The 12,097-nt window shown below is 37.1% G+C and overlaps 1 protein-coding gene across 5 annotated transcripts in view; it reads right to left on the reverse strand.

Annotated features, from left to right (window-relative positions):
* Window positions 1–12,097, reverse strand: part of LOC130141961 (A disintegrin and metalloproteinase with thrombospondin motifs 6-like) — a 158,458-nt gene that overhangs the window by 137,149 nt on the left and 9,212 nt on the right. For 4 of the 5 annotated variants that reach the window (XR_008819232.1, XM_056323297.1, XM_056323295.1 and 1 more), the window contains 2 exons: window positions 6,315–6,477; window positions 196–413 (listed from right to left, as the gene is read on the reverse strand). Coding sequence is in view for 4 of the 5 variants with exons in the window: in XM_056323297.1 (XP_056179272.1) it covers window positions 196–413; window positions 6,315–6,477 (381 nt within the window). In the remaining variant the exon portion in view is untranslated. The remainder of the gene's footprint in view (window positions 1–195; window positions 414–6,314; window positions 6,478–12,097) is intronic. The other variant, XM_056323298.1, reaches the window with a different exon arrangement.

Consider the following 12,097-nt stretch of genomic DNA (forward strand, 5'->3'; position numbering starts at 1 on the left):
AGCATATTTCTTGACAGAAACAGTCCTGGATTTTTCCCCACAATGCTAACATTTGCCATACTTCAACTATTAATTACTGCAAGCTAATATACATTTTAAGGCATTATTCATGCCAATAAAAAAAAATACTTTACAGTTGCTTTATCAATTCAGAACATACATATTGATATGGACACAGAGAGGGATGAAACTTACAATATTCATTACACTCAAAATGTAGTGCTCAATATCTTTGCGACCATGGTATCCCACCATCATTTTGTCTGCTACTACCAGCGTTTCCACAAACCGTTCAAGGCTTACTGATCTCTTCTGTCGACTATGACTACTTAAGGTGTCATTGACCGGAAGTAAAGTTGGAAAAGCAGATGCATCACTCATCCACCAAGGTTTACTGCTTCTTCTGAGGTCTTCTAGAAACCAAAATAATTAAACACTTGAGGGTTCACTAGTAAAACTCATTCAAATGCAGTTGTTTTATGTTGAGATTATCATCTTCAAGCTTCTAAAAAGATTACTTTGAGGCAAAGGAAAATTTATTGTCTAAATTTTATTTTAAAATAACTTATATAATGGAAAACCAACTTTGAGTTCTAATATTCTCAACTCCTTAACCTGACTTAAGATAACAAATTATCATCTTCTCGTAGCAGATCCGATTCTGCACATCTATGTTAATACTAAAGATTGTAGTTAACCAAAAGCACATTTCAGAATTTTAATAAGAACAAGACAGCTATAATATTTAGAAAAAAAGCAACTGGAAATCAAAATTTACCTTAATTCATAATTAAGGTTAAACATCAAAAAATACTAAGGAATTAAATGCGCTGATAAGGCACCAAAAAAAGCTTTTTCCCTCCTGTGAAACACTAATTTTTAAGCAATTATGCTTACATGCCTAAGGTTTTGGGCCAAATAAGTTACTTTTCAGAAAGCTATCCTCATGAATTAACTGTAACAGGAAGTTTTAAATGGCCTGACATGGGATAATTTCTATAGTTATTTATAACACAAAGTTTAATTCCAATATGTTGATTCTTGTACTTGTTTCACAAAACATATAGAAAAAAATTTGCATGCAACAGATTGATTATTAAAAATCCAAATAGCTGTAATTATCAGCAAACCAAACACTACAAACCTATTTTAAATTTGAATTCCTGTTCTCGGAGCAAAATTGAACCCAACCGTCCCTGAAAAAATGACATTTTTGTGTATTGAACATCCCTTTTTCACAAAGACCCAAACAGATCTCAATCTTAAATTTATTGATGTATATAAATAGGCTGGCTTTAAGCAGGATTTCAAAATTTTCTAAGGTATTTTGCTCGTTATGAACGAACATAAGAACATTAACAGTTAGATACATTTATAATTGATTCAATAGGACTGCTCAAGTGAACAACTCCTGAGATGCATCCTTACCTTTACTAAAACAGGCTCAGCTAAGGATGAGTTGAGATAGAACCAGTACCTTCTGTGAAAAAACAATGCTTTATACAATTCAACTAAGCACACTATTTTCAAAGGGCAATAACTACACCACAAACAGCGTATGTCCAGGTCAAAACCAGGAATACAAAGTTTCTGCATTCCCACCATTGCAGTGTTTCATAATGGTTGAGTACACAGTGTTGGCTTTAAAAGGTAAATATTTTGGAAAAGCTGAAAAATGAAAATAAACCTGGTAGTTGACAAAGTGCCAGTAATGAAATAATCCTCATTCTGCAATGGGAATAAGATTACACCCATTCTAAAAAAATAGTACCAAGTATTAAAGCCTGTTGAAGATTCTATAATCAATACCAAGCTTTTTCCTGTTTTGCATATCTAATCTAGGAAATTCAAAGTTGCTTTAATTGCTCAAAGATTTTAATCTCACAAGTAGCGATTTAGGAGTGTCTAGAGTTTTCTGACATTTACAGTAGTAAAAATTAAAAAAAATAATCATCTACTGTTCATTGCCAAATACCAAACAAAGTCTGAGGGTTTCTGATGCTCTTAGATTGCTAAGAATACTTTAGAAATGCAACACTGCTTCAACATTCATTCATAATTTTTCACTCAAATATGCAAATCTACTCTAAACATTTGAAAACTGATGAGCTTATGCAGAAAACTTTCAGAGAAAAAAATTTCTTATGGACTCATCTTGATAGCATCTTTCAATCAAAGGTCTCAAAAGACTTCACAAAACCAAAAATTTTTCCTTTTCTTATCAGATGAGAAACTTAAGCTTCAGCTGATCTCAAAGTAATGGGAAAGTTGAAAACAATCCTGAGTACTTAGGCTCACACTCCAGGATCTATCAACACTTATGCTGTTTTACTTTAAAAACACTAAACAATGCAGACAATTTTCTTTAAAAAGCTAAAACATGTCAATAAAAGTTTGCAATATATTTAACTAAAATAGTTCTGTAGCAAGTTATATCATTTTTCCACCATATTCCTAGATTTAAAAAAAACTCTTAAACTTGCATTAACATTGAACCATAGCTATTGGAAAGTAAAAGAAAGCAACAATTAAGAGGCAGACAAACACTATAATTAACTCCAAAGTAACAATTGCAAAAGCAGGAAGTTTGAGTTTAAAATTTGCAACTGAAAAGAAATCCAAATGTATAAAGACATGGAGTTCACAATTATGGTACCTAAGTTTTCCTATGTCAGTCCTCTAAAGATCCTAGGTGGGGATGGAAGGTGAAGAGAGGGAGCACAGCACACAAACACAAATAAAAAAAGATCTCAAACCACAATAGAAAACTACTTGTTTAAGATGCAACTGTGAGAATATTTTAAAGTGAAGGACTATGTGCTGCTTTTTCTTACTATTAATAACAATATAATGTATCTACAAGCATTTTTTCATTTTAGAATACATTTGGCGCAAGTAAAGCCACTACATGAGGCAGCATGTAGTAGAACCATCCCTAAACAATTTGCCACTTTGCAGCTTTCATACCTCAATTTTTGTTGTTTCTCAATCCTATCCAAACACAATCTGTATATCTGTAACAAGGGTTGGGTTTTTTTTTGTTTTGAGGGTTATTTTTTTAATTTTTGCAACTCCAAAGCAGGTAAAGAAATTTTATTCATACTTCCAACAAAACAGAATTTAAACATTGGGAACAAATACAAGCATACAGCTTTTAAGTAGAAAAGCATATTTCTTAAAATGGTACAAATGCAAAAATAATGGATCATAAAAATTATTTTGCAGCCTTAATGTAACGCATGCTATTAGGCATCAGGCAAAATAAGTGTTTCAGTAAACTATGCAGTCAAACAAGGATACAACAGATAGCAGTCCATAATATAAAAAATTTGTTGCAAAATGAGAATTTTAACATGCCATCTCTAAATATTTGCTTCAATATTAAAATTGTAAGCTATAAACCAAATTTCATTCAATATCCCAGTTATACCTGCCTACTCCATGGCTTAGATACATCCTTTCTTTGGAAAACCACCTTGATGATGTTACTGTTTTGCACAGAATATAAATGAATAAAATCTAACTGTTCTAGAAGCTGATCCCACAAAGCATTCTGCAAGATAACGCAGTGAAAGACCTCAAATTCCATTGAAGCAATTGGAATTTGAAGGTGCTCAACCTCTTAGCAAGGCCTTAAAGACCATTTCAGCTATATTTCACAAAAACACAGTAAACTTTATGACAATATATATACATGAACTATTAAGTTTCACATTTTTAATTTTTAAAATATTCTTATGTCTAACTGCTTAAAACATCTAATTTAGGTTATGAAAATCAACCACAATTCTATCCCACATTCTTATCTAAACCTAAACTGTCTCTCAAACAGGGAAATATTTTTCTCTGCCTTTCCAATTCTTCTCTTGTATTTGCCACTGTAATTCTACTGTTTCCTATGAAGTAATCCATTACTTGCTCATACCAACTAGTTCTGATCATCCTTTTGCCAAACTCCCTAACCCACTTTTTGCCAATTATTGCTATTTCTCTCAGAAAGGTCAGAAATAACACTCCCCTTGTCTCTACCAACACTTCAAAAATCCTGACCACTTCCCTGATACAGAACAGGTAGATGATAAATTTAAGTCTAGATTACAGTAGGGGAAACTTGCCAGACCATGAATAGTGGCACAGCTACACAAGCAGATTCCTCCCAGCATATTGTACTGGCAAAAGTGTTCTAAAAGTAGAGATTTTTATTTTTTTTTAAAAGTCCACCAAATTATATACTCACAAAAATGCAGTTACAGTTTTGTTACAACTGCATTTAGACTTTTTAAAATAAATAAAAACCAACCACAAAACTGAGTGTTCAAAACTTCCAAAAACAGTCAAATGCCCCAAAGATTTATTCTACTAGCAAAGTGTTATTACTGTAAACCTGGCTTTAGTCCTAGGGCCTAAAAACTGAAAATTAATAATGGTTTTTACTTTTTAGATGTTCTGGGGATACTCTGGATGCCATGTCACTGGGATAAAGCTGAAGCAGTGCTCAGAAAACAAGTTTAAAAGGTTTTGGTACCCAGCAGGAGAGCATTAAAATAGTACATCATCTGGAAAAGACAGACCTTGAAGTTTTGGACAAGAACAAAGTTTTTCAGAAATTTTCATTGAGTGGAAGTAGTACACAGAACAACTGAAAAAGGAGAAACTGAGGTGAATGAGCATAAGAGTAGTCTCAGGCTTATAAGAAATAGTGCTTTTGTATTTCAATAATCAAGGAATTCAGGATGTGACAGATGTAAAAGTTTAAGAAATGCACAGGAGCTTCCAAGAAAAAAGGCAGCATCAAATATGCAAAGAAAAAAACCACTAAAGATTACTGCATGTTTCACAGAAAATGCATACAAGATGCGTAGCTCTGATCGACCTATGATCCATGTGACAGATACCACCAGAACAGTTGGATGCAACATGATCAAACTAGCTGCCACTGCTTCATCCTCACTTGGATGAAAGTGACTTCCTAAGCATTAATCTAAAAGATAACATCTAACAGAGGCCAATACATTTTATTTTTCTAGTAATATTATAATGGTAAAAATAGCATTGTCCTACGTTTCGTGATGCTTCCACTTATTTCAAGAGGCTTAAGTGACAACATTCCCTACAAAATTAAAGAAAAAGGTGGATGCTTTGCAGATGTCTGTCGTAAAATGCATAAATTGGAGCATCCACATACATTAGTACTCTTATTTTACAGTTAGCAGACAGTAGTAGTTAGGAGACTTGTTTTGCAATCATTAGAAGCACATAGATAGAATAACACTTCCAAACTTACATAAAGTTTGACATTTGCTACAAGTAGAGTCTAAATGCAGTTAACTGAAACACTCAGGAAAAACCATCTCCCAAGGACAGGCCTTTGTAGGCACTATAAGTTTAGTCAGCTGGTGCCAGTAAAAGTTACAACCTCCAAAAGAAGCTGAAATAAGTTACATCAATGGACAGCGATATTATTTTAAGACTGGTATTTGACAGCCTGTCCTGTGCACTGAATCTTACAGAATACAACTGTCCAGGAATGAACTTTTAAGAACAAGCCATTTCTGAGATATAAACAAATGACAAGGTTAGAACATTTTTCTATTATGTAAAAAACCCCATTATTTTAGCACTCTAAAATAACATCAGATTTACTCTAATCTGTCCTCAATAAATTGGTTTTCAGCTTCAGTTTAAGCAAGTGAAAAATGATGTCAGAGTATTTAAACTGTTTTTGTGGAAGTTAAAACTGCTTTACAAGGAAAACATCTCAATCAAAACTATATAATCCTTCCTGTAAATCACATACTCATCTATCATGGAATAATGTTAACCCACTGAAACAAAAGCCAGTATCAAAACACCATAAACCTCCCTAAATGAGAAAGATGTGGACTCCAGTTACAAATGTATTACTAATCATAATGCTAACACGTTAATTACACATCAAGTTTCCTCAAATGAGATTGAACACTTAAGTATTACAGCTCAATGTTTAGTAAGTCACTCAATCACACTTTCCAGTCGGGGAATGAATTACATTTATAGCACATTTTGAGGAAGCCTGTGCTCATCGCCACCACTGTACACAGCACAGAAATAAAACAAGATTTACTCCCAGTATCTTAAATTTTCAAAAGACACTACACTCTTAATCTGAAAGAAAAGCAAAAACTACTATTCAACAATAGTCACTGCACTGCCCAAAAGTAGGATTCCTACTGCTACATTCTCCACTGTACCTTACACGTGAACCAAGCAAAATATTTTAAAATAAGTTGTAAGTTATAATTTTTTTACAAAGAATGGCACTCGTATTCACTCACCTGAGACTCCACAGTGACCATAATCATAGAGATGTTGCTGGTGCATGGTAGACTTTTTGTATATAACATGAGGATGACCATTCTCAAAATTACTAGAATTTGTTGTTATATTCCTTAAAGGCTCAATAAAATACTCTTCATCTTCTGTAGCAATGACTCCATGCTTAAAGGAGAAAAGAAAATAAAAACTTGCAAAACACAGTATAAAACTCCTATTAAAAAGCTTAATTTTAAATAACATTTGATTTTAATTTATTTCTATGAAAAAAATCCACAGCTATAAGCCAACACAGAAAACAATGCACGAGCCAGCCCTCCTCCACTGACTTTACTGGGAGCAGGAGTAAGCGGCTAAAAGCGACACAATGAGAAAAGAATTAAAATATCATTGTCTTATTTCTGGAGTTCTTTCCTATCATTTTTGGTAGATGTGGTAAGAAAGTAGATACATTCTTGATATATGACAAAATCCATTCACAGAGATGTTCCAAAACTACGTGATTCCTATCTGTTAAAAGTGACACCAAGCCAAAATGGCTTTGCTCAAAGGGCGAGTCCAATATCCCTCTATGATGCCATACCAGTAGATGCTTAATGACACATACTGCATCAAAGAAAAACCACATGAAGGATTAATTCTAGAAAATATATTCAGGGAAACCATTAGCATTTTACATCCAGATGCTTAATTCCAAAACTATAGCTAGTTATTAAAAATCAAATTATTAATGTTAACATAGGCTACACTCTCTACAAAGCATTTACTCCTTAAAAGGTCTCACCACAAACCTTTTGCAAACCCAAGTTGTTGCAGACCATGTACCATACCTCATTCTCCATAACAAATGAATGTATTTTTTTTCTTCATAATGCAGTGCAGAACAGTAAATATTCTGTTCTCATAACTTTCATATTTGTGAACTCAGCTTCTTCCAAACATGAAGTGGTTTAGGGAAGAAAGGGAAGATTTCAGGCCAACTATGCAATCTCCTGAACTTTCAGCAATTAAAACTGAATTTTAGCAGATAATCCAGTTTGGGTATCCTTTCAGCTACAAAAATATTGTGGAAGAAGCCAAGACAGACTGAATGTTCTGAATGTATAAGCTTTCTACACCAGGAAAAAGACCTACTGATGAGGTAGGAGACTGGAAGCAGAAACTTTTGCAATCACATACCCATTGGGTGAATCATAAATTTCTACCACAACTTTGATATGTAAAGCAAGTACTATGCATAAGCCTTTCTTTAAAGGTTTATGTTTGGGGTTTGGTTTGTTTTTTTTCACCTCCAATGAGACCTCTGTGATTAGCCATAAGACCACTTGCTCCATATTTCCTCTAAATATCCCAAAAAAGTTTCTGAAATCAGGGCTTATCATTGTACTCATGGCCAAAGCTCTCCTGCTGCTGCTTTCTACATCAACTGCCTGTGGTTCTTGAGTCTGGGAATAAAAAGATTTCAGCAGAATCATTTAAAGTTGGAAAAAACCCTTAAGATCAAGTCCAACTGTTAACCTAGCACTGCCAAGTCCATCACTAAACCATGTCCCCAAGCACCACATCTACACATCTTGTAAACAACTCCAGGGATGGCAATTCTGCCACCTCCCTGGGCAGCCTGTTCCAATGCTTCACCACCCTTTCAGTAAAGAAACTTCTCCTAATATCCAATCCAAACCTCCCCTGGCACAACTTAAGGCCATTTCCTCTCATCCTATTACTTTTTACTTGGGAAAACAAATACACCCCCACATACCTAGAACCTCTTTTCAAGTAGTTGTAAAGAGTGATAAAGTCTCCCCTCAGCCTCCTTTTCTCCAGGCTAAACAACCCCAGTTCCCTCAGCCACTCCTCATAAAACTTGTTCTCTAGACCCTCCACCAGCTTCGTTGTTCTTCTTTGGACATGCTCCAACACCTCAATGTCTGTCTTGTAGTGAGGGGCCCAAAACTGAACACAGTATTCGAGGTGCAGCCTCACAAGTACTGAGTAAAAAGGGACAATCACTTCCCTAGTCCTGCTGGCCACACTATTTGGATACAAGCTAGGATGCTGATGGCTGCCTTGGCCACCTGGGCACACTGCTGGCTCATGTTCAGCTGGCTGTCAACCAGCACCCCCAGGGTCCTTTTCTGACAGGCAGCTTTCCAGCCACTCTTCCACTAGCCTGTAGCATCGCATGGGGCTGTTGTGACCCAAGTGCAGGACCTGGCACTTAAGCCTTGTTGATCCTCATACAATTGGCCTTGGTCCATCAATCCAGCCTGTCCAGATCCCTCTGCAGAGCCTTCCTACCCTTAAGCAGATCAACACACCCACTCAACTTGGTGTCGTCTGCAAACTTACTGAGGATGCACTTGATCCCCTTTTCCAAATTGTTGATAAAGATATTAAACAGGACTGGCCCCAATACTGAGCCCTGGGGAACACCACTTGGGACTGGTTGCTACCTGGATGTAACTCCATTCACCACAACTCTTTGGGATCAGCAATCCAGCCAGCTTTTTACCCAACAAAGAGCCTTCCCTTCCAAGCCATGAGCAGCCAGTTTCTCCAGGAGAATGCTCTGGGAGACAGCGTCAAAGGCTTTACTAAGGTCCAGGAAGACAACATCCACCGCCTTTCCCTCATCCACTAGGTGCATCACCTTGTCATAAAAGGAGATCAGGTTAGTCAAGCAGGACTTGCCTTTCATAAAACCACACTGGCTGGGCCTGATCCCCCAGTTGTCCTGCACATGCTATGTGATGGCACTTGATCTGCTCCATAACCTTCCCCAGCACAGAGGTCAGACTGACAGTCCTGTAGTTTCCAGGATCCTCCTTCTGGCCCTTCTTGTACATGGGCATCACACTGGCTAACCTCCATTCTTCTGGGACCTCCCCAGTTTGCCAGGACTGTTGATAAATGATGAAGAGTGGCTTGGCATGCTCCTCCACTAGCTCCCTCAGTACCCTTGGGAGGATCTCATCTGGTCCCATTAGACTTGTGCATGTCTAAGAGGCGTAGCAGGTCACTAACCATTCCCCCTCGGATTATGGGGGCTTCATTCTGCTCCCTGTCTTCCAGCTCAGCAGGCTGGTTACCCTGAGGGTAAATGGTCCTTACTATTAAAGACAGAAGCAAAGAAAGCATTAAGTACCTCAACCTTTTCCTCATCCTTTGTCACTATGTTTCCCCCTCACATCTCATAAAGGATGCAGATTCTCCTTGGCCCTCCTTTTTTTGTCAGTGTACTTCCAGAAATATTTTTTATTGTCTTTTACGGCAGTGGCCAAATTAAGTTCTAGCTGGGCTTTGGCCCTTCTAATTTTCTCCCTGTATAACCTCACAACATCTGTTGCCTGCCCCTTCTCCCAAAGGTCATAAACTCTCTTTTGGTTTTGGGTTTTTTTTTTGGTTGGTTGTTTTTTTTTCTCCTGGATTCCAGCTCAAGCTCTCTGTTCATACAGGCCAGTGGCCTTCCCTACTGGCTCATCTTTTGGCACATGGGGACAGCCTGTGCCTTTAAGACTTCCTTCTTGAAAAATGTCCACCCTTTCTGGACCCCTCCCTCGGCCCTTCAGGACTGTCTCCCAAGGGACACTGTCAACCAGGCCCCTAAACAGGCCAAAATTTGCCCTCCAGAAGTCCAAGGCAGCAGTACTGCTAACATCCCTCCTCCCTTCTCTGAGAATAGAAATCTATCGTTTCATGATTGCCGTGCCCAAGACTGCCTCCAACCATCACATCACCCACAAGTCCTTCTCTGTTTGCAAACAACAGGTCCAGTGAGGCATCTTCCCTAACTGGTTCACTTGCCAACTGTGTCAGGCAGTTCTCTTCCACACACTCCAGGAACCTCTTAGACTATTTCCTCTCTGCTGTATTTTATTTCAAGCAGACATCGGGTAGGTTGAAGTCCCCCACGAGAACAAGGGCTAGCAATTGTGAGACTTCTCCCAGATGCTTATATAATATTTCATCTGCCTCTTCATTCTGGTTGGGTGGTCTGCCTTTTTGGCCTTTCCTCCCGATTCTTACCCATAAACATTCAACCCTTTCATCACAATTGTCAAGCTCTAAATTGTAGCATTAATACTCTAAACAAGTTGTGTATAAAATAATCAAAAACTATTATGAATATCTGCAAACTATCATCACAGTTCCTTTAGGTACCAGCAACAGTAAAAAAAGTTAGGAAAAATTGGTGATACTCTCCTATACCTAGTCAATATATAATCTCATCTTCCCAGACACTATGGTGGTTTAAGAAAAAAAAAAAAAAAAAAAAAAGAAGGTTTTAATAACATTTGAGGAACTGCAAATAAATTTAACTCACCTGTCACCAAGTAGTCAGAATATGCATGTGGTCAGCTGCTGCAGCTAGCCAAATGATTTGATGAACACTGGAAATTCAACTTTCCCTGCATATGCCCTTCACATAAGCCCTGCATATATATATATAGCATTTTAAACCTAACATATATTATTTTGCTTGCAAACAAAACTGTTCTGCCAATATTTAACTGATGCAAGCGGTCTTGTTGAATATAAATGAATGATTTTTAAGAAGCACTCCAAATTCTGTACATAAGAAATACCCATTTCGGTGACAACCACCATTTATTCTAATCAGGAATTTAGAAAATTCATGTGGCTAGAGATGCTTCCATTGTATATGCATTCAGCAATGCCTGATTAACAGTGGCAATTACACTATTATATCCAAACTGACTTTCTAGAAAACACTTTTGGCTTACTTATTATTTGAGCACAACAGTTTCAGTTGCAAAAGACTGAAATAATGTCTTATTGAAGCATTAAAAGGAATTAGTTTTTTTTTTAGTTTTGCTATTGTAATTGAACTTAAACAGTTTGTACATTAAACTTCTGTTCCAAAGCATAAGAAATATCATTAAGATGTAAGAATGACCAACAAAAGATTTTGACAAAACACCATGAATTTAAGAAACAAGCTGAATTCTCCAAGTAGGTTATTACAAGTAACATTCCCAAGATTATTATCTAAAACAGATTGTTTGCAGTCCTGTGTTATCCAATCCCACTACAGACTGTCAACTCCTGCTAACATATATATATATAATATAAATAATGCATATAAATCCAGCATTTTGACATGCTCAGACACATCTGTGAATCCACATAGAGTTCCCCTGAATTTGTAAAAAGGAATCTTTGTGTCAGGCTGTCTAGCTGGGGCCTTACCCTACTTCAGATGGGAGAAGCAAATTGAATTACAGATTATAGAGCTTTCCTCATAACTTCAGACAGTTTATATAGCATAATCAGGGCCCAGCAGATGGAAACTGCTAGAATGAAGCTTCAGTAAGTAGCAGCCTGTAATTCTGGGGCACTTGGTAATGAGAAATATGGAGGGAGAGGCTGAAACAGGAAATAGTGACAGGGAAACGGACTGTTGGTCACTTCTTATAACAAAACTGAGAGAAAACCCTTGCGCTAGAACTCATCTCAGATACTACAAGTATTCTTCAAAGTCATACAACTTATGTTAATTAAACAATGGCCTCACCTGCCCACACTGAATAACTAAATATAATAACTCAAAATATTCATTAAGGGGAAGAAATTTGGCAATAGCAAAGTAACAGGACAACTGGTATAAATGGAATGCTTGTTGCTTGTAAGCAATACTCATGCTAAAGGCTACTAGAGGGGTCCTCAAACTTTTTAAACAGGGGACCAGGGCGCGGATGAAGTGGCAGGTAGTCATCTTCGGCTGCTTGGTTTCCCCCCCAACCCCTGGGGGGGGGGGGGGGGG

This window comes from Falco biarmicus, chromosome W, assembly GCF_023638135.1.
Source record: "Falco biarmicus isolate bFalBia1 chromosome W, bFalBia1.pri, whole genome shotgun sequence".
NCBI classification, from domain to species: domain Eukaryota; kingdom Metazoa; phylum Chordata; class Aves; order Falconiformes; family Falconidae; genus Falco; species Falco biarmicus.